The 23,724-nt window shown below is 30.1% G+C and overlaps 2 protein-coding genes across 2 annotated transcripts; both read right to left on the reverse strand.

The window, feature by feature from the left end:
• Positions 1–11,247: 11,247 nt before the first annotated feature.
• On the reverse strand, positions 11,248–15,228 carry LOC114181476. Its single transcript, XM_028067944.1, has 7 exons — positions 14,583–15,228; positions 14,397–14,489; positions 14,001–14,177; positions 13,170–13,340; positions 12,564–12,785; positions 12,379–12,467; positions 11,248–12,297 (listed from the first exon to the last, which is right to left on the reverse strand). Exons 1-7 carry the CDS (start codon positions 14,668–14,670, stop codon positions 11,458–11,460), a joined length of 1,680 nt encoding a protein of 559 aa, XP_027923745.1. The 5' UTR covers positions 14,671–15,228; the 3' UTR covers positions 11,248–11,457.
• Positions 15,229–16,882: 1,654 nt separating this feature from the next.
• LOC114181712 (potassium transporter 8-like) lies at positions 16,883–23,242 on the reverse strand. The gene is made up of 8 exons (XM_028068243.1): positions 22,607–23,242; positions 22,035–22,527; positions 21,777–21,830; positions 19,688–19,948; positions 19,551–19,603; positions 18,782–18,905; positions 18,432–18,686; positions 16,883–18,243 (listed from the first exon to the last, which is right to left on the reverse strand). Exons 1-8 carry the CDS (start codon positions 22,643–22,645, stop codon positions 17,195–17,197), a joined length of 2,328 nt encoding a protein of 775 aa, XP_027924044.1. The 5' UTR covers positions 22,646–23,242; the 3' UTR covers positions 16,883–17,194.
• Positions 23,243–23,724: the final 482 nt, after the last annotated feature.

A 23,724-nucleotide genomic window follows, 5' to 3' on the forward strand; every position in this document is an offset into this window, starting at 1 on the left:
TTCTTCTCAAACAGACTCATACTAATTAGTTTTAATTTATATAAAAAAAAAACTGTTTTATCTTTTCTCTAAACAAACTACAAATAGATTTGTGACCTTTAATAAAATTTTCTTTCTAAATTTAGTAAACGAATCAAACTTCTACTATATATATTTTAGAGCAAAATTACCTTTTATTCCATTTATGGAAAAAAAAGTTCAATCTTTATATATATATATATATATATATATATATATATATATATATATATATATTAAACATTACACCATCTAACAGAGATATTTGGGGTGTGACTTAGTTTGACTTTTAATTAAAAGATTATTCAATTTAAAAAGTTCAATCAAATCGAATCCAAGTAGATTCATCTTGAACTCTCAGTCCTATTTATTTAGTTGTGAAATGTTTGAGGAAAACATTACAGTCTTGGGTTTCTCGTGGGAGATTCAGTTGAGTTGACTCTGCTGTAGAGAGAAAGAGGAGAGAGAAAAAAAAAAGTGATGACAGGGTTTGAAAAAGAGAAAAGGTGATGGAATATTGAGTGGGAAGATAAAAAGTAACGAGGGAGAAAGAAAATGGGAGAATATAGGAAGAAAGTGAAACTGCGCACGACAAGTTTTTGGGCAGAAAGGGAAATGAATGATGAACTCTCACACTCACACTACCATTGACTGGTTTTGAATGAACAGAACATTCACTTGATTTCACACAAACACATATAGCTTCAAGTGTTAGTGGTCCATGCTGCTGCCACCGAATTTGCTGTATGCATGAATGTTCCCATCACATGATCTCAAGGAATAAAGTCAAAGCAAATTTGGGGCGTTCACATTCCCACATTTTGCTTTGGGCATCGCACCAATTTCAATGGTCAACAATTCCAAAATTTATATATTTGTATAATTCAGAATAATTTTAAATAATCAAAATAAAATGATAATGCGTTCTATCTCAATGGCTGGAAAATTTTTCAATGAAATTTGTAATGAAGAGGTTTTCATATTCCTTAAGATAAACTTGCATACACACTAATTAGCGAAAGAAAATTAATCAAGACAAAATAGAAACAAGTATTATAATCGAAAAAGCAATATAAAATTAAATACAGTTAAAGTTAATTTTGAAAACATATAAACGTATTATTATGATGCTCGTTTTGTTTTCTTCCTAATTTTCTTAATATACAACAAAATAAAACAAAAAATGAAAAGAGAAAAAACCTAACTATTAACAACACGGCGCGTTCGGTCTCAGCGCCGTCAGCGCTGCCTCATTTCTCGAGCTTCAAAACCGGTGGCGCGTGCTCCTCGCTCGAGTACACAGAAGATTTCTCCGGTTGCGGAACGGAGGCGAAGCGCTCGGAGAAGCCTTTGTAGCAGTGACCGTCGTCTTCGGCAGCGGTTCCGTCGTCGAAGTTTAGTGCGTAGCTGAGCGGATCGTAGCGGAAGGAGCCGTGCCGCTTGGAGTGGTTCCTGCTGTAGTAGTTGTTGAAGCGGCGAACGAAGGTTTTCCAGTCCCTCACAGTCCTCCACCGCCGGTACCACCACCGTTCCTTGTTCGCCGGAGACAGCAGATCCTGCCACCACGTCGCCGACGACGTTTCGGAAGGGAAGCACGGCAGGCAGAGGAACATGCAGCGTCGGTTGGCGACCGCGACCGCGACCCGCACAGCGTCTTGGCCGGATTCGGCGGCGGTCGCCGGCGATAATACTGTCATCGTCACCGTAGAGAAATGGTTTGCGTGTTGATTCGGTGGTTTCTCTCCGTGAAATGAGTGAATGAAAGAATAAATAGTGTGACGGTTCTGAGAGTGTAACAGAATCGCGGAATTTCCGCTTTTATCAGTAACGGGTGCGTAGTAACTTACACAGGGAAATGCCGGTTCTCGTCTTCTTATCACTGAAACAGTTTTGATTAATTAATTAACTAATTAGTTAATTAATTAATAGATAATATTTGCTCTGGTTTTTATATTACACATGCTCTGGTTTTTGTATTACACATGTGTATAAAGACATTAGTTCTACCATCCTTCTGTAATTTCAGTTATAAACAATTATTACAGAATATCATAAGATTATTATATTTTGGGATAATTACTTTTTAAAGTGTTAGTAATGTATTGTGTTTACTGGTCAAAGCTTACTAAATGAAGAGAGATAGGTATTAAATAAAATAAATGTACTTTGCGACTTTGCACCAATCTTACTTCACGTTAAAAAGTGCACTGAAAATAGCGTGTTATACATTATATTAATAATTAATTAGATTTTTTACATTAAAAAATGTATTAAGAATGGTTTCTCATTAGTTTTAGGATGATAATGTACATTATTTACTTACCCTATTTTTATTTATAAGTCTTGATTGTTAAATTTATCACGATTAATTGATAATAATAATACTTTGAAAATTATTTGTCATTAATGTTTTTTCATCTCTTATAAATATTTAGGTTAAAATACTTTTTGGTCCTGTATCATCAAATTTTATCAAATCACTTTTAATTTTATTTTTGTATTCAAATAAATTCTAATTTTCGTCAATTTTTATTTAATTTGGTCATTTCTTGCTAAATCGTTATCGGTCATGAACAACAATCACTGTCACGTGTTACTTTGTGATCTTTTAAATTTTTTAAATTTTTTTAAAACTTTTTTTAATTTTTGTTTAAATGTCCATATGTCAACTCAACAACATGCCACGTGTGAAAGTTAATGTTTTATATTTAATTTTGTTCATATATTCGTTATTTTTGTTCAATTTAGTCCCATTTTCTTTTAACATAAACCAATTTTGTCCCTCTGCAAATTGAGACCAAATCCAATTTTTATATTAACATTCTCATTTTTGTTAAATATTTTTATTAAATATATTCAAATTCACATCATTATAATTTGTATATAAAAATTAAATTTGGTCTCAAGTTTGAGAGAGACAAAATTTTCAATTTTAAACAAAATTATGACTAAATTGAACAAAAATAACAAATATAGAAACTAAATTGAATATAAAACATTGATCCTGACACGTGACATGTTGCTGAATTGACATGTATACATTTAAAAAAATAAAAAAAAAATCACGAAGTGATACGTGATTGTCACTATTTAGTATTGTCAATGATTTACATGGTGTTAACAAAAAAATATCAAATTGAACAAAATTGACGAAAATTGGAATCTATTTGCAAAAAAAAATTATGACTAATTTGACAAAACTAGACAAAATTTGGGATAAAAAGGTTTTTAACCAAATATTTATTAATGGTTTCTCTCCTTTGTGAAAAATTAGTAATATCCTCATCTAAAATTAAATAGAATTTATGAATTAAGATTTTATAAAAGAGTCATACTCTATTTTAAATTGAAGTTTATAAATAAGAATAAGTGTTCTTACTCAAGTCGAGTTAAAAATGAGTTAATTAAATGTTATTGACTTAAGAATATTTGTTTATTTTAAGTTTATTTTATATATTTTTTACATTACAATTAAAATGGATTGATTCATTAATTTTTAACAATACAATAAAAAAGTTCACACATTTTATCAAACATTATTATAAGAATAGTAATTAAAAATTAAAGAGTCAATTTATATAATTTGACAAACATAAATTAAACATTTAAAATATTCAAACATCATTGAATAACATTTTAGTATTTAACAATATTAAATTTTCAACCAAGATAATAGAAATTTGTAAATAATTATAATAAAAATTGTGCGAAAAAATGACAAAAAAATTAATAAAAAGTTGTTGATAGGTTATTGATCAATGCATCTTCAACATAACTCAAATCCATTTAACTTGCATACTAAATGAACTATGTCAAACATGATCCATATTTAAAAATTAAATTTTAGTCAATCCAAACTAACTCAAATTTATATTCATAGTAAACCCATTAATGTATGTATCGAAACTCATTTTAATATCTCTACAACTAATTATATAAATGTTTAAAAAAATAATTTTAAACTTTTTAATATGATGAATTTATAATGAATATGATAATAAACAATTTTTTTTTTAATTTCGAGTTTGTTTAATAACAAGGATATAATAAGATTACTTCATAATCAATCATTTAGTATATTCAGAAAATTCTTTCATTATTTGTTTTCTTATTAGCGTGTATTTTTTTGTCTTGAAAGAGCAACTAGGTCAATAATTAACATGATATGATAGATTTCCGTTATACTTTTGGAGAATGGAAAACAATGACCAATAATTAATGCTTATTAATTTTACTCTTTTATATTATATTGAAAGTTAAAATAGTTAAGTCTATTAATTAAAATAATACAAATTTAAAATTGTTCTTTCAAACTTTTGAATAACTTTGATACAAAATAAATATTTTAGAATATTTAAGATCTCTACTAAAAGTTGAGATAATTAATTTTTTTTATATTATTAAATTTATATATTTATAATTAATAATTTCATACATTAAAATATTATTGTTTTATAATACGAGAGATTTTGTCAAATTATCATGACGATGTTGCATAAAGGTTATCAAGTTAGAAAAAAATAATTCAATAAAATTTCAAATTGATACCGTAATTCTTTCTTATTAACTTTTAAGATGTTTAATACAAATTTTTTGCTAATTTTTATTTTTATTTTTATTTTTTATTCTTATTATATTTCAACTTTTAATAACATTAAAATATATTATTTTATTATTTAATTATTTTTTAACTTTTATAATTAAATACTAAATAAATATTAAACACAATCATACAATATATGTCAAGATATTTTTATTTTTTAAATAAAATAAAATTACATTAATAACTATTAAATTAAAATTTATTAAACATTATATAAATTTTTACAAAATTTAATATATATTAATTATCTTTAACCATATATCCTAACAAAGTTACTTTTATATAATTATACTTTTAGTAATCAACTACTCGAGCATAATGATTATTGTTATTAATCTTCTAATCGCTTTACTACTACTGTCATTGATGTGACCATTATCATATATATTGTTTTCACTGCCATCATTACACCATACACCAACTATTTATTATTGTCAAAACTTTTATTATCACTTTTACTATTTTTATAATTATAATATTTTTTATATTATTGTCACTTGTATTGTTTTATTATTACTTTTACAATTATAATTAAATAATATACTAATCATCACATGTGTTCTTGTTATTTTTACTACTGTTATTTATTATTATTATTATTATTATTGCTATTAAAAATATTAATTACGATGTTTCTTTCATCAGTATTTTTGGTACTTATTATAATTATTATTATCACCACACTTATCATAATAACTATTATGATTGATATTATTATCATAATTTTTTATTATTATTGTCATTGTTACCAGTATATTATCACCATTATATTTACAATAACTTTTTATCATAATACTGTACAATAAATTAAAGAAAAACAATGTTTATCTATTTTTATAATATATCATATTTTGTTATGACACCAATTATTTTTTCTATTTTAAGTTTTTTCTACTGTTACATCTAAAGTTTTTCTTTTATAAGTTATAATATATCATATTTTGTTATGACACAATATTTTTTTTTATTTTAAGTTTTGTCTCCTGTTACATCTAAAGTTTTTCTTTTAATTTTTTTAAGTTGAAAATTTTTTAGAGCTTTTAAACTTTTTTGTCAATCATTTTCTGTTACATTTGCTAAAACTTATTAAGAGAGAGTGGAAATATTAAAAAACGATATAATTTTAATGTTTTATTTTTTAATTTAAGAGATATATAAAATAATAACAAAAGAGGTTCATCTCATAAGATATAATTAACCATGGAAAAAAGTCAAGAAAATGTGTTCTTGAATTATTAGTTGAAAATAGTATTTGACTTAACATTAAAGTAAAAATGTGTCAAACAGTATAAACAACTCAATTACAATTCTGAAACGCGTACGAAACATTAAATAAATCTAACAAAATTTGACCAAAAGGAATAAATCCACATATTTCGAAAGATAAATGACTAAATTAGTCAAAAGTTTCGAAATGGACTAAATTCAAAATTCTCTGAAAGTTAAGAAACCAAAAATATATTTAACCCTTTTCTTGTCTTTCCCATCTCCTTTTCTTTTTTATTTCCTTTTTCTTTCAAATTTAACTCTATAAAATTGAAAATAATATGCATAGTGATAAAAAATGGTTCCTTCTATGTTGATTAAGTTTATAGACGTACTTTGATAAAAATTATTTAGAGATGTTTTGACCTTTATATAATTGCTTAATGAAGAATTAAATATCTCTTTTCAAAGACAAGAGACTTTCCTTAACAATATTAAGTAACAAATAAATACGCAAATAATACAATAGATCAAAATTAAACTATAATACTATTCACACACATTCATTTCATTGTATAATTTTATTTATTTTAATTATATGATTAATAAATTGTATATATAATTATAAAGCTAATTAATTGTTGCAATACGCATGATTTTTTTTTCTAATTATATTTTATCTTAATTTATAGAAAGAAATTACCATAGTTTTCTTCGTAGGGACCCATGTCTGAAAGGGAATAATGGTATATCTATAATTTTACGTATCAAACAAAAGAATACTCTTCCACTCATGAACAAAATAAAGCACCAAGTATATAATCTTAATTTCCTTATCACGAATATGTTTTAATTTTACAAGGACCTTAAAAAATATTACGTATAATGCGACTAAAGAAGAAGGTTGGTGGAAAAATAAAAAAAACAATGTCACTAATTATTATAATGTCCAAAAAACAAACTTCGATGTTAAGATATTCCTCTTTTTATTTTTAGTTCATTATATTATATGTATGTTTCTACCCTGTTTATTGATTGCTTAATTTTCACTCACACACTCACACATATATAGATATAATTGATGGGTTGATTGGAATCAACGAGCATTTTTTTATATATATAGATCCACGATATAATCAACGAGAGTTAAAATATATTTTGTGAAAAAAGAAACATTTAATTAATTGTTATAATCATAAAGATAGATATTTAAATATTTGTTAACAAAACCCAGTATAGTTTTCAAAGATTCATAGTGTGTATTGATGATTTAGTGAGATTCTTGTGTATTGGGAGTTTGATTGCGCTGCATGTTCTAATTTTATTATGCATATCACAGATTAATCATCAACCTAATTATAATAAAAATATATGTCAAACATTAATCATCAACATAAATTAAGATCATTGAGCAATAATTAAGTACATATTTTAGTACATGCACAGCTGTGATTACAAGAAAATCAGCCAATAATATGAATTCTATTGCCAAATCCAAATCCAAATCTAAATCCAAAACTAATCACTATATAGCTAATATTCAAGTAAGTATATATGATATCATAGTTAGTATTTTACTATAGACTAGTGGAGTATTTTATTATCATTTTCATATATTTTTATCTACAAATCAAAAGTAATCATTATTGAGCTTGGATGTAACTATATATCGTAGTTTCATATTTAATTATCCTATAAATTATTAGTATTATATATATATATATATATATATATATAATAAATTTAAAAATAATATGTTTATTTATCTCAAATATATATTTATGAGTTACATGATGATAACGGATAAGAGTAAAAATTAACATATTATCTTATATCCATATTATTCAATTATGTATATTGTAGGACTGGGTTAATCTTGGTCTGGAACTAGGTGAGTCTTAGTATTTATAGATCAAGTATATTTCGATCTAAGGAGCTAGGTGAGCCTAAGAATGTATAAAGGATTGAGTATATATTGACTTGGGGAGTAAGGTGAGCCTAAGTATTTACCCAAGGTTGAGTATATTTCGACCTATTTACTTTTACGGTGTTGAGTATCTCTCGATCAGCCTGTTGGTAGATATATGATACATTATCTAGCCTTGGCAATAGACTTGTTTAAACATGTGACAATTACGATAAGACATTCATTAGCATTTATGAGGGAATAAAAACGTTCCCAAAGATAATTAATATAAACCTCAAGCTAAGAGGTATATGGAAAAAAACATATACATATCGTATAAATCATGTATTCGACCTTTACTAACTTGAGTGTCAGCGTGTAGGTATCCACGGACTCAATGGGATCTTTATCAAAAGTTTGAATGGACCAAAATAATATACTCAAATTTTATATATTTAATTATTATTACTAATATAACAAAAGTATATATAATTTTGTATTGAAATTCTTGTATGTTTTTTCTTAAAAAAAAGTTATAATTTTGAAATTGTATTTGATATGAAACTTATTTTAAAAAGGTTTTTCTAATTTCATCTCTTTCCCTAGATATTCTCATATTTGAGAACATTTACTTATATAATTAATATGAAACATTTCGCATATAATTCAAAAGAATTAATATGAAATTTTTCACTTATAATTCATTTTTGAATCATAAGAAATGGTTCTCTAATTCAACAATTGAATTCCTATTACCATGCTTGAAATAGGTGAAGAAGTAAATTTGTATTGTTTTTATCTTCAAGGGTATCTTCTCTTTTTTTACTTTTAAAAAATGAATCTATTATTTTATTTTTCATCAATATACCTATTAAAAAATTAAGACTAAAAAATAATTTATCAAAATGTAATAAAAGATTAAGAGATGTAATTACTAAAAAATAATAATAAGGTCACATTTAGAAATGATTATGAAAAAGCATATATTACATAATTTTTTTTATATTCATAAAAAAATAAATATACAAAAAATTCATAAGATGAAAAAAAACTAAATATCAAACTAATATTTTTCAATTAAGAAAAAGGAAAGAGTTACTTTTTTTTTATCTTAAAAGAGAATGAATGAGAACTAAGAGTGAGAGAATGAATTTAAGTATAATTTTCTATTTCTTTTTTAAAACAAAAAGTAAAAGAAGAGATACAAGAGTAATAAATGAATAGAATATGTGAAAAATTTAAAGTGAGAGAATAAAAAAAATATCTCAATAAATTTTATTATTTTTTATTATGTTTAATTTTTAATTTTATTATTTACTAATATTAAATATTATATTTTATAAAAAAAATAAAAATCAATCTAAAAAAATTTTAAAATATTTTTAGAAAAATTTAAAAAATCTTTGGGGGGTCATGGCCTCTACGGACCTTCTAAGGTCCACCGGTGCATGCATTTGATGGTCTCATCAAAATACAATTTGGAGTCATTTTAGACATTTGAGTAAGAGAATATCAAGAGCTCCTAAGACAACTCGATTTTATGTAAGAACAAATTATAACAACTTAATATGAATTAATGGATAAAAAATATTGTATAATTATATAATTAACTAAAATATAATGAATATTTTTTTACAAATAACATATTTATAATAGGAAGATGAATCAATTTGCATTCATTTTTTTGGATTATTTTGTTATTTATTAGAGCATCATGTCGTACCTTTTTACCTTTTTTAAGTAAATAAATAGTGCCTTGTTCTAATTAATGATACTATACTTTTGTTTTTACTGATTTAACACTAAACTATTGATTCAATGACAAATATAAAATATTTATAATTATTTTCATTTATATAAATTTTAATTTTAAAAATTTAGTGTCTTTTTTTAATAAATTTAATGAGTTTCTTATAAAGCCTATATCTTAACATTAAATCTTTGAATATGACCTTCTTACACTCTTTGATCTTAGTGAAATGACTTAATTATTACTTATTAAAAATTGTGCACCTCGTGTTTTTTTCAAATTTACATTATGAATTCTATAATACAAAATGTATTTTACATCATGGATTGTCTTATAAATTTACATTATGAATTGTATAATATGGAATGTAAATTTATTATATGAATTATACAATCTGAAATGCATTTTGTATTCTGGATTATCTTCTGAATTTGCATTAATGATTGTACAATTTATAATGTAAATTTGTATTACAAATTGTACAATTTAAAATGTAATTTACATTTTTGTTTGTTTTTCAAATTTGCAATACAAATTGTACAATCCGGAATATAATTTGTATAATGGATTATCTTCCAAATTTGTATTATGAATTGTTGAATTCAAAATATAAATTTGTATTACGAAATTTACAGTCCAAACTATCTATAGAGTGTAGAATCCAAAATTATAATTAAAACACAAAAAAAAAAAATCATACTATGTCCTTTTTTATTAATTTCAGTAGGGATATGATTCAAATTTTAGAAAATATAAGATGCAAGAAGAAATTCCCTTCATTAGAGATTGCAAAGCAAATAATTTTGTGTGGACCAATCCCATAAATCATCTATCAGTGGTTTATTCTTCTTGCACCCTCACAATTTCTAATTACACATTTATAATTTATACAATGACCATTTGACCCTTCTTAAAGGTGACTTTCATATTACTGTTTTCGAAATCTTCTCCAGTAAGCTTTTCAAGAATTATTGAAACATGATTTATAGAATAGGATTTCAATAATAGATTTTTAGTTTAATTATTTATTTAACTTTTATTTTCGAAAAAAAACATGCAATTTCATTATTTTTGTTAATTTTTTTTAAAACAAATCAAATACTTTTATTAAATTTAACATTATGAAATGTCAATTACACCAATAAAACAAACCATTCTTAATAACAGTTACAATTTTAATGAAAAATCCTTAATATATTTTAAAAAATTTAACAAAAAAAATCAAATTGCATAAATTTTAAAAAAATTAAGACCAAATTTCATCAATTTTTACAAATTATGATCAAATTAAGACTAAAAAAATACTAAATACCAACTTAATATTTTTAGATGAGAAAAGAATCAAATAAACAACTAAACCTAATTTTTTCTGAATATATGAACTTTATTCTAAAGCAAGTTTTTCAAATCCGAATTTCTAAATATATATGATATTTCTTACAACAAATTTTCTGATTTTGAAGTTTTTTTAAAAAATTAACTATCTCTTTTCCTTTTTCATTTGCAATAGAATATGGAGGTTGAACGACGATTGCACAACAACGTGATCATAGAAGCTAATTTCAATGTTTTTCTTACAATATGAGGTGCAGTTAGTAACGATGGATATTCGAGAAGAAAAAACCTCTAATGATTTTAAAGATGTCAAACCCTAATCTCAAATCAAAATCCTAAATTCTAAATTTTAAATTCTTATTAGTGTAAGTTTTTTCTAAATTTGACCACTATGATGATTTTTTGAAATTACACTATGGTTAAAAAATCTCCATGAAAAAGTGTATTCAATTTTACATTGAGGCATCGATACTCATCTCAGTTACAACTTACAACATTCACTCATAAGAAACTTTCGAGGACTAGTGAGTCCTCTCTCTCTCTGTTTCTCTCCCTTGTGATTTTGATTTGTGACTTCATGTTCTTAGAAAAGTCCACGAGTTCAATCACTTTGATGCAATGAAATCATCACTGATATTTTCAATAACCATGGGAGTAACCAACATAGTTTAATCTGGGGCGAATATTGTGGTGACTGAACTTTGGATCCCCATAATCCACAGCCTTTATCACCATGGCTTCACGCCTTCCATCATGCTCTTGAACTGCACCAAACACAATCTCATTCGTCTCACAGTTTTGCTCATAATAGCCTTGAGGGGTGGAAGAATAACGTGTGTGAACTTGGTGCTGGTGTTTGAGTTTGACCTGTTGTTGCTGCTGCTGCTGCTGCTGTTGTTGCAACTTGGGATGATGCTGTTGTTGATGATGTTGAAGATGTTGATGAGGTTGATGAAGTTGTTGTTGATGTTGGAGTTGTTGATGTTGTTGATGATGATGATGTTCTTCATAGTCATCACCACCCTCCCACCTGTTGTTGTTCAAGTAACCTCTACTGGGCTTTAAGTGCTGTGGTTTTTCAAGCTCTTTGGTGATGATAGGGTAGGTTTCCCTAGTTGTTGGTGTTCTGGTTTCTATGGAAGGAGGTTCATCTTCATCAGGAATGACAAAACTCTCTTGCATGGGCCATGTACTAGGATGTCTGTTACCATACTGATACTGCTGCTGATACTGATTGTATTGCAGTGGTTTCCTTTTGGATCCTGTGAACAACCCACCCAAAATTTCACTCATGCATGAGCCAGAGTTCAGAAATAGTCTTCCAAGAGAAACAAAGAAACCCTCATCTTGTTTCTCAAATTCATCTTCATTTGGAATCAAAGGAGGCCTGAATGACTTAGTTGTTGCAGAAGGTGGAGGCCTTTGCATTTGCTGTGCAGAAAATGGCGCTCCTTTGCTCCTTGAAGGGGCCCTTGGATCCTGAAAATGAAATAGATTATGATGTTTCACAGTTTATGATAAAATGATTCACAAAACATGCTGCAGAAGTAAATCACTTACAGCAGGAGAAGAAAACATAGCCCTCACCCTCCATTGCAGCAATGCTAACATGTAGCCAAAGAATCCAGCAGCAACAAGCACAGCAATTCCTGTAATTTTAATGCATAACTTTTGAAGATCAACATGCTCTAAGATTGTAAAAGGATAAAGATAGATAAAGGAGATGATATTACAAGGAATCATACCTAAGTTGAAACTATAGTACTCATGTTCCTCATAAGTAGTACAGTCATCTTGATGGAGTTGAATCTCTCGAATTGCATGGTTTCCTCTATCCACCACCAAAAGAGAGCAGCTACTACCAACATAAACCACATCAAAGTCATTTGAAAACTTTGCATCTTCACTTGGACCATCAACATGGCCTCCTGCATGGCCCCATTTTCCACCTGCAATGGTGGTAACCCCTGCACAAAATGCATGCCATAGAGTTGAGCATATTAAGAACATTCAGTCATATGTTAAAAATTGGACTTCAAACCTAACTCAACTCCACAAAATCGACTTGTAAAATGAAGTTTGCATCTATATATATATACTCTAATTGACTTTATTTTTAGTCAATATGAGACTTTCAACTGTCATAATCACAGTCTTGGACCATACAAAGTCATGAAGAATGCAATAATTTATCGCATCATGACTCTATAGAAAGATGGAATTCATTGGGAGGTTAAGAATGGTATAATTATGTAAACATACATGGTCTTGTATTTTGAGAATTTCAGCATATTGGTTTATTCATTTCATTCTTAAGCAGCATGAGAGTCCAAGGAATTTTGTGTGTATACCTTCATCACTGATTTTTCTGATGGCCATATTCAATGTGTCTGCTATGTAAATATTCCCTCTGTCATCCACTGCAAGCCCTTTAGGGTGGTTCATTCTAGCTTCTCTAGGCCTCCCATCTATGTGTCCAATGTAACCTTCTGAAGATCCAGCAAGCAATTTGGGTCTGCTATCTGTGATTTATCCATTCATTAGGATAGAATCAAACATAATAAAATGCATACACCAAATTAGCTATAATATGTCACCAATAAAGTGAGTAGAATTTCTTTTCAGATTTTCAATCAGCTAGACTTTTTTTACAAGTTTGGCTTATTTTAAAAGAAGCTCAAGTTATAATGGATGTGACATTTAGATGTTATGAAGAAAGAAGAACCAACAAAAAGGTAAAGGACTATAGTGGGGTAAGGAAGCTAGAATAGAGTTGTGTTTCAAGATTTGTACTTTTTTTATTCTGTGCATCTTTTTTATTCATTTGAAAGTAAAAGAATGTGCAGGCATATTATGCTTTGTTTTGGGTGACTAAAGGTACGTTGTACCTTAAAAAAGGAAGCTTCTGCTTAACAAAAGTTCATCAAGAATCCTTATAAACAGCCTAGTAGAATCAAAAGATGTCCCGGGAATGAAGCAAAGTTTATGAACAAGAAAAAACTCAAACAACACACATTCTTAAAGGACAGTGCCTGAATTTTGAATCTAATATTTTGGAATAATGAAGCAACAAAGCTAAAGTACTTCCATCTTCTATAAGCCAACCAAGAAAAACCAAAGAGGAAGGTATTTGAAAAAAAGGGTATAATGAAGCTTAGACGATTTCAGCAAAGAAAACTTACGTCTGGACATTGAACCAGAGATCTTGTAGATGTTGCTGTTCTCAGAATCCAGTACAAGAAATTCACCATTTGGAGACATTTGCACTGAGTGTGGCTCAATTCCAAGCTTACTTCCATCAAATATTGTTTCCACATTGTAGTCACTCTCAAATTTAACCATGGAACGACTATGCTGTACTGAAAAATTTAACCAAGAAAGACCAATATGTTAGCAATTTGAATATACAATAGTTATGCATACACAATGTGAAAAATTTATACACTATCACTAATCATAAGTTGTTATATATGAAATTAACTTCTCTTAACTTATGCATAAGTTAAAAGTAATTTTTGTATAAGAACTAGCTATATATTAAGAAATATTAAGAAGTGAAGTTAAAGTAAGATGTTTACCTCTACCAGGTTTGGTTGTGGACTTTACACTCAGTGACCATAGCCATTTAAGAAGAGCAGAAACCACATTGGAAACAACCCCAGTAACAATTTCTGCATGTCACATGAAATTTAACTCATGAGCAAGAAAACTCAAATGGGAAGAAAATTGAACATGGTTTAGACTGAAGAGCTTGTTGCACTCACTAGCAGGAGGTGGTGTGGCTGAAGTTGGAGAGAAGAGACAAAGCACAAGTACAAAAGCAAAAAGCAGCACAGAACAACTCCTACTCATTCTTCTCTTGCCTCAGTTATTGTGAAATGCTCCCACATGACACATAATGCAATGTCTAATATAACAGGCTATGCATTTTGAGAAGAGAAAACTAACCACAGTGCAATTCTCAATTCTTCTTCACATGAAATGAAATGATTCCCCAGCCTTTTCAGAAAAGAAAGTAAGGATTAGGAAGATAGAGAAACAAACAAGACTTGTAGTGGTGACAGAGACATGTCAGAGAGACACAGGAGACAGAATTTAGAACTGATAGTGAGATGGAATCATATGGATTTCTGTCTTAGATTGTCGTGTCTTTATAACAATACTCGACAAGGTGGTTCCACAAACCTTGCGTTTATTGTATTATAGTGTAAGTTTCCCATTTCCACTTTGGCTCCTCTCCCAAGGGAAACTTCCAATAACTCACCAACATTTTGTTCAAATATTTAACGTGTATATATATTGTTTAGGAGTTGATTTTACTATATTTACTATATTACTCACTGAAACAATAGCTCAAGATTCAAGACTACTGAGGATAGGGCTTCACGAGATTTGATATATCACGATCAGAGTTCAAACTCCAATGTTTGTGAATGTTCCCTCAAAGTGATTTCAAACCATGCACATGACTTATAAAGCATTATTATTGTCTTAAACCAATGCACAAACCGTTACATACTCCTAAATTTGTTTCGTTTCATTGCGTTGCTGTGAAGCTATAATTATTCCTAAACAATAAGTGTAAGTTAACACGAAATAAAGGTCAAGTTATGGATCCAATACTACTGAATACTGTGTGAACTATTAAACTAATCACAAACACCTAAGCAAGAGATAACTTCACTTTTTTTCTTTTCAATTGTGTTGCATGAATACATGTCACCTTGCTATATGCTTCTTTGGTTTAGATTTCATATTGAATACTAAGAACAGGTTGATGCTTTTGAATTATGTGTGTGCTTTCAGTGTAGGAATTTTCTTTTGCAAGTTCTTCGAATCTGATTTTCATTTTTGTTGTCTTTAGTGGTCAAAATAGAAACTCCACTTCTTTTCTCAGTCAAGTATCGTCCAAGTTACGCTTCTTGTAACTATTACCAATCATGAAAGTGAAGCTTTTGGTGTATCATCATCATCATCATTTTGAATGAATTTAGAGCAGCACATGCAGAATTATAGATTCCATTGCCCAGTGTTGTAACCAAAATATATGTAATCTGAAATATTTAGACAATAAATTATTTCTCACATTTTCTAAAGTTTATAGATTGCCCACAAACTTGGAAGATAATTTATTTGTTTGAAGTAATTTATATTAAATCTTTCTAATGTTTTCTTTGTTTGCCAAGAGAACAAGTAGTAAGAAGAGAGACAGAAAATACAAAGCAAAAGTTTTCAAAGAAATTGAGAAATGATAGATTTGCACACAAAGAAAAAGATAAAGAGAAAAACCTAAGAAACGAAGAACATCATCTTTCTTAAGATTCCCAAATTTCCTTAAGATTCTAAGTGTTCACTATCCTTTCTTTGAAAAAGAAAATGTTAAAAGCCCTATCAAATGTATTTGTATTCGTTACCCGCGTTAGGTACAATATTGTTCTTAAATTACCTTCGGATTATATTTATTGAAAATAATGTTTACACATAAAAAAAAAAAAGAGTACTTTTTAAATAGTAACATAAAATAAGATTTAAGAAATGAAAGTGTCTCTGTATAAATATATTAAATATGACTTGTGTACACAATGCAAAAGTTGCAAAGGGATAAACTTTATTTAATAACAATTTTTTTTTTTAAGATAAAATTCATATGACTTTGATATCAATCTAAAATTATTTGATGATGAACAGTTTGAAATAGTAAAATTTGTCCTTTTAAAATTTGAAATATGAAGACATGAATATAAATCATAAATGTGTTCACACTTCATATATCAAGTGATTGATTCATTCTATTTTCTTTTTACTGGTATACCATTCATCAAGTTTATATATCCCTTTGATTTCTCAGAACAGGGATGTTTAGAAACAGTGTTCATAAACAGACTCTTTATAAGTCATCAATATCAGATAATACATGAGATATCAATTGTCACACACATGTCATGTCGTCATAAACACATGTCACATCATCAGTAATTGGTAATAAGAACTATTATTAAAATTTATAAAAGTTATGGAAAGTAAGACAAAACTGTGTCATATTTGGAGCTACACCCTACCAAACTACCAAAAGATATAAACTCTTTTTCATGAAGGAGTAGTTACAGTACTATTGAAATCTTGAACATGATCTATACTTGAGATTCATGGTCGAGCAAAAAGACAAAAAAGGAACCAGTCCCTACAGACAGCTTATTTATGTACCAAGAAAATTACAAAACCAGAGGTGAATATAACAGGTCGACAGCACTTGTCAAGAACCTTGCAGAAGGGTGTCACTATACAAAATGCCACCATTTATCATCACTATATGTAAGGTTGAGCTACCATAGAATATATCACTAGTCACAAAACTAAACTATAGCCAAAAACTCATTCATACATGGTAGATCATGCCTACCTCTAAGGTAGATGCATGAGGTATGCTTAAAGCATAAGTTGGTCCTCTAGAGTTTCTCCTTAAGAAATCATATCCATAATTGATGACAACTTTTTTCAACCAGCTTGATCCACTTTTTGCTCTAACATATGAGTGACTCAGAATGAATGCCATTCCAGCTTCTTTTGCTTCCATTAGCTCAAGCAACTCTTCTCTTGTTTCAAAATCAATCTGTGGACTGTCTGGCACAACAAACCTCACTCTCTTCCTCACTTTCTCAGGAGAAGGCTTAACTTCCATCAATTCTGAGGGGCCTTCCATTTGAGAATCTTCTTCAGACATCCTTATTGAACCATCTATGTTTGATGCTGATGTCCCAACAACTGTCATCTTTGTGTCCTCCTCAAAACTTCCAAATCCTAGGCCATATTCTGAGGTGTCTGATCTGATGAATTCTGCTATGCTGCACACAAGATCCTTCTCAAACTCCATGTCATCCTTGTGAATGTCTCGGTAGCCATACCTGGCTATGCACCTGTAAAGCCTATACTCCTTTGGGCCAACTCTACCCACCAAGAACCTTTCTTCTGGTCTGACATGTGGCACTTGGACAGACTTGATGCAGAGGAAGATAACAACTTGGTGGAAGGCTGGGAGATTGGTCACAAAGTGGGAGAAAATGGCTGGGATCCCAGACACAAGCTCAGTGTGTATGAGGCCAATTCCCTTGACTCTGACAATGCCTAGAGTGGGGCCTAAACTGAGGAGCCAGTTGATTGGAACCTTGTTCTGAACATCAAACTCATACTTCTTTATTGTGCCATAGTGCCACACATACATGGAAATGAGAAAGATGAGGGAGAGGGCAATGGGGACCCAAGCCCCCTCAAGGAACTTGATCAAGGATGCTGAAAAATAGAGTGCTTCAATGGAGCCAAAGAACACTATGAAGCAAATTGCCAGCAAAATGTTTTTGTGCCAACATAAGACTATAACTAGAGACATTAAGCAAGTAGTCACCAGCATGACAGTTATGACAGCCAAGCCTGTTAAAGCAAAGAAAACAAAATACTTAAAAACACAGTTTAACAATGTAAAGATCAGCACATATATTATTTACTCTTCAAACATTTCAAATTTAACAATGATCATTTAGAAACAGTTCTGTCAATGTTGAAATTTAAGTTATCATACTAATAAGCATCATGAAGATAATCATGGAGAGGTAGAGTACCTGCTGCATTTCCCATGCGTTTAGTATCTCTAAATCCAACTGTAATAGCCAGGCAAAGTAGCATCAAACTCCAGTTGATCTCAGGAATGTAAATCTGGCCATGAGTCTTGGATGATGTGTGGATGATTTTGACTTTGGGGAAACATCCCAAAGCAGAACATTGTTTGATTATTGAGAAAGTTCCTGTGATGACAGCTTGACTTCCAACCACAGCTTGAAGTATGGCTATTGCAAGAACAGGCCATCTAAGTTTTACTGAAAAGGGAGAAAAGAAAAGTAAGCTAAGCAGCAAAGTAAACACTAGTTTTGTTTTGGATATGTGTTTCTTAGAGAAGATCAAAAGAACTTACCAGGTACTGATACATAGAACCCAATTCGATAGTCAGTTTCAAGGGAATGATGCTTTGAAAGATATGCAGCTTGTCCCATATATGCTAGGATCAAGGAAGGGTACACCAAAAAGGTGAATGCAATCTGCAGGTTAATGAATTTTTGTTAAAATTATTAAGTAACCATCTACCAAAAACATGATATCCATGAACGATGCATCTATATGCATTGAAACTCAATTATCAATTGTTAAAAAGAAAGTCCAATTTAATTTAGTTGTCCATAATGCAGAGGAATTCCTCTATGTATGAAATAAAAATGAAAATGAAAACTAGTAGAAAGGTTATCATAAGGTTCAAGCGTGTTTAGTATTGGATGGTGTTAACAATAAACATAACCCAGGATGAATAAGCTGTGTGGAGCAAGCACACACAGCTCAATGAAGGTAAAGAGTCCTTTTCAGAAGATAAATCTTTGCTTCTTTGAAATCTTGTTGATGCTGCATTTTTAACTTCTGACCTTAAATTAAAGAAGTTGGTTCTGTCTCACTCAATATACCAAAATGTTATGAGTAAATGTATAATTATTGTGTTTGAAACATTAGATGTCATTAAGATCAAATAAACAATGAAACACTCCTTGCACTCTTTCTACATTTCTGCAACCATAGTTTCGTTTTGGAGAGGATACAATCAAATTCAAAAAGTGAAAACTCTGATCACAGCTCTTCACATAAATCAAATTTACCTAATAATAGAGTAAAACTACAATAATGCAACATTCGTGTACCTTAATTGACAATTGTGAAAAGTGTCCTAAGTCGGCATACATGGCTTCTGAACCTGGAACACAGAGAGTATAATATCAGAAAGATATACATAATATATCAAGCACACAACAGTTTAGTAAACAAATTTGCTCCATACCAGTTATACAAAGTAGAATTCCACCCAAAGACATCCATCCTCCCTTTTGAGTCTTTTTCAGAAATTTGAACATGTAATATGGGGAGAGAGCTTCATAGACATGTGGATTCCAATGGAAGATGTTATAAATACCAATAGCACTGATGCAAAGTAGCCAGGTCAGGACAACAGGTGCAAAGAGACTTCCCACACGGTGAGTGCCATAATGTTGAAGAGCAAACAAAAACACCAGTATTACACAAGCAACTGGAACCTCCACATCTGCATAACCATTAACCAATAATTAGCTCCAGTGTAATACTGGAAGAGGAAAAATACAGCACATTGAAATTTTCTAGTTTTAATGCTTGTTGAAGATTATGTATCTATGAACACTAGGAACTCAGTATGATGAATACAGTGACAAGGGATTTTAGTAGTTTTATGAGGTTCTGTGCTTAAAAAAATAACACCAGCCATCAAATTACTATAAGTGTATGTGATTTCTTAGAATCTGAGACTGATTAGTGTTTTAAAATGCATATTAATTAACTTTCAAGTGGTAATTTCCTGGTAAATAATTCATCAAGTGGGTCTATCAAGCCAGGTGTTATTATTAGACTGTAGCAAAATTACTTCTGGTAAGAGAAGCTAATAAACATTTGATGACAATTAATAGTTACTAAAGTTGTTGTCACAGTGATTCAAAAGATTTTTTTACTGAATACTAGAATATGATACAGATGTCAAATTATCCAAGGAGACAAAAGTGAGGTCAAGATTAAAGAGTAAGATTGGGTGACTTCACTCTGGTATTTCAACAGCTTCAACTCTTTGAAGTTGACAGAATTAGGTTTAATTGGGATGCCATAGATAACCATTATTTATTACTAATAGTGGAATTGCAGACACTGTTCATGACCAGTCAAATAGTGGCCACTGGCCATACCTAATTTTGTATCCAATCAGACACCATCAACCAACTATTCTAGATTATTCTACAGGGATTTGTTGAAGTCTCATCCAAACCATAATGCTTCATATCATAACCTCTTGAGAGTCCAACTTTACCAGGGAACTACTATTTTATACATAAAACCTATGACTAGTGGGGTTAGGCTTTGCATTTCTTAACCATGCTTTTCATGTGTACTTTTTATCATTTTAGTAACAGTTACGTATTCAAATAGAAGTTTACCAAGACAGTGACTTGGCTTTGATCAAGGCGAAGAAATTTCCTCTGATCTTTATTTATGAGGACCTACAATTGTGCATGCACTTGTCTTTTGGTTCTCCATTTTTTGTCCACTAATTGGAGGTGCTGTGATGGTTCAAATCAGATCTTATTCACTCATTAAACAAATCTGTGTGATGCCCAACTAGAATCCTTTCACTATTAACTAATATCTTTATAGCATATATGCCATTGAGGGGGCAAAATTCCTACCATTCCAACGTAATGCACAGCCAGCTAAGATAACTGCAGTATCAAATATTTCAAAATGGAACACAAAACGAGAATTATTCTAAATTTCTAGATTGTTGTGGGAACATATTCCCGAGATTGATTTGTTCAGGATACCAACCGATTTCAGACCTACTACTCATCAAAGAAAAATTCCGGGGAACAAATTCAAAACGTTTTACCATAGTGTTATCTGCAATTGTAAGCTAGATATATAGTATCTGCAATAAAAAAATTGGTAACTGAATAAAGAATCTTTACTGCATATTAAAAAAATGAGAACAAGAAAAAAGGACAACTTTCTCCAATAGAATTCAATTATCCCCAAAGACTTGTTGCTTAGCTGTAAATAACCCTTCCTCAGAGCACAAAGTATGGATTACTAAAACTGCATTAAAAGTTGAGAAATTCTAAATTTTAAGGATTTTGATACTGTTGTTCAAAAACTCTTTCTCTCCCTCTCTTCTTTTGGTGTATACACTCATTTAACTATTGACCCAGAAAACGTTTGTATGAAATCTTGAGATTTTTGTGAGTGCCGTACTCCCTTAAAAGTTCATGGAGAAGAAGATAGAAGAGAAACAAAAGGGCAACAAGAGAATCTGTGAACGGAAATCAGTTTTTTGTGTTCATAAAGAAACTTACATTTGTGCTGTTCTTTAGACATGGAAAGCTCCAACCCTGACACAGCAGAAAAAACTGCAGAATGACCAAAAATCACACAAAAGTTAGTGACCAAGATTCGTATGTACACCACTCACAACCAAGGTTTTAAAAAACTGCAATTTCAGCCAATAATGTCAAAATTTTTGCACTATTGTGACTGCCCTTAATTCAAGTATATGCCCTTAATTCAAAACCTTGTTTGCAGCCAAATTCACAGAGTATCATGATCAGAAATACCAGAAATTGCTGGTGTGAGCACACCATCCCCAATAACCATGCAGGTTCCTATCAGGGCCAGAACAAGCAGCACCCTTTGCAGCACCCTGTGTTTCTCCAACAAGCTCTTCAACCCCAAACCAACATTTTTCTTGTTGATGGGAACAGTTCCATTGTCTATGGTGTACTCGGTTAAGTCCTCATCTGCAAGCTGAGTGTTAGGCAACAAGCTAACACGGGCGTGGCGGCAGAGCAAGGAGTAGAGAGCAAACGTGCCTCCCTCACCATTGTCATCAGCTCTCAGCACAATGAACACATACTTGAGCAGAGGAATCAGTGTGAGCGTCCAGAAAACAAAAGACAACACCCCATAGATTTCTTCATTGGTATCTGAATGCTGAATATCCTCAGCAAAAGTGCTTTTGTAAACGTAAAGTGGGGAAGTGCTCAAGTCTCCATACACAACCCCCAAGCTCTGATAAGCCAAAGTTAGCACTGTCTTCCATGATTCTTCCTGCATATATCACATCACCATGACCATGATGAAACCAAACATTATGAAACATATTTCTTATCCAACAACAGTATTTTACCTTAATTTTGTTCCTATGGATAACAGACTCAAGATCCATGATGGGATGGGATTTTGTGAGAACTAACTACACAGCAACCATGATGATTTCTTGAGCTTGATAAAGGATGAAGAAAACCCCTCTTGAATCAACAAGTCAATGAAAAAGGAAAAGGAAAAGCTTTACAAAAAAAAATTCAAGAGACAAAAAGTGGCTTTGGTAATGGTACAGTGTAATAATCCTCGCCACTTTTCTTCTCCCACCACCCTCTTTTTGTTGGTATTTTAATATTGTTATTTATGAAAAAGGGTGTGTTGTGGCTCAAATCAAGAGGGACAAATGCAGACAAAAGAAGAACAAACACGAAACACAAGCAACAAAGGAGTTTTTAGTTTAGAAGCGGTGGTGTGACTAGGAAGAAGGTGTGTTGGTGTTGGTGTTGGTGGAGTGAAGGATTAGTTCAGAAAAAGTAGATTAGAATAATGCGTGAGTGGTGGAGTGTGTTTTTATGTGTAGGAGAAACAGAGAAAGAGAAGGAAGGTGTTTTTTGTTTGCTTCTTTGTTGTGTGGTAGTGAAGGTTAGTGGAGAAGGTGAGTTTATGGTTTCTGTGTAAATAAGGTACCATTATGTTTTTTGTTTTTCTTATCTAATCTCTTGTTGTTGAGATTCTATACGTAGGAGAATATTTTGGGTGTTGTTGAACGAAATCTGAAGTCGACAACTACTTCTATTATTGAGACACAAAGAGAGATTATACTTATCAGTGTTTCAAAGATTACTCATACTTTTCAAAACTCAAACAACTATTATCATAAAATTATATCTAACTTTTTTTATATTACAAATAACACTTTAAACTTTGTTTGAATCTTATAAAAATTAACGAAATTTGTATTATTTAACTAGAATGCTATACAATTGTTCACATGAGAGAGATTCTTTAACAGGGGATAGCAGCATTAACAATCTTCACCAATATGCAGTAAATGTGACAGTTTTCAACATCGGACAAAAATGGCTTACTCATTCATACTCATAAAAAAAAATAAAAAATCATTGCATGTTTTTTACAAAATAACCCTAACATTTATAACTTTTTATTATCATTTACTCTTGTCCCTGTTTGGTGAAACCAGAA

Source organism: Vigna unguiculata, chromosome 4 (assembly GCF_004118075.2).
Source record: "Vigna unguiculata cultivar IT97K-499-35 chromosome 4, ASM411807v1, whole genome shotgun sequence".
Classification (NCBI taxonomy): domain Eukaryota; kingdom Viridiplantae; phylum Streptophyta; class Magnoliopsida; order Fabales; family Fabaceae; genus Vigna; species Vigna unguiculata.

Excerpts from the sequence above, each read along its gene's own strand:
- LOC114181476 (XM_028067944.1), bottom strand. The coding sequence starts at position 14,670 with ATGAGTAGGAGTTGTTCTGTGCTGCTTTTTGCTTTTGTACTTGTGCTT. Across the intron at positions 14,490-14,582 it reads AGCCACACCACCTCCTGCTA|AAATTGTTACTGGGGTTGTT; the intron begins GTGAGTGCAACA and ends TGTGACATGCAG. Across the intron at positions 12,298-12,378 it reads CTATGTTTTCTTCTCCTGCT|GATCCAAGGGCCCCTTCAAG; the intron begins GTAAGTGATTTA and ends TTTCATTTTCAG.
- LOC114181712 (XM_028068243.1), bottom strand. The coding sequence starts at position 22,645 with ATGGATCTTGAGTCTGTTATCCATAGGAACAAAATTAAG. Across the intron at positions 18,906-19,550 it reads TTTCACAATTGTCAATTAAG|ATTGCATTCACCTTTTTGGT; the intron begins GTACACGAATGT and ends ATTAACCTGCAG. Across the intron at positions 18,244-18,431 it reads ACGCATGGGAAATGCAGCAG|GCTTGGCTGTCATAACTGTC; the intron begins GTACTCTACCTC and ends TTGCTTTAACAG.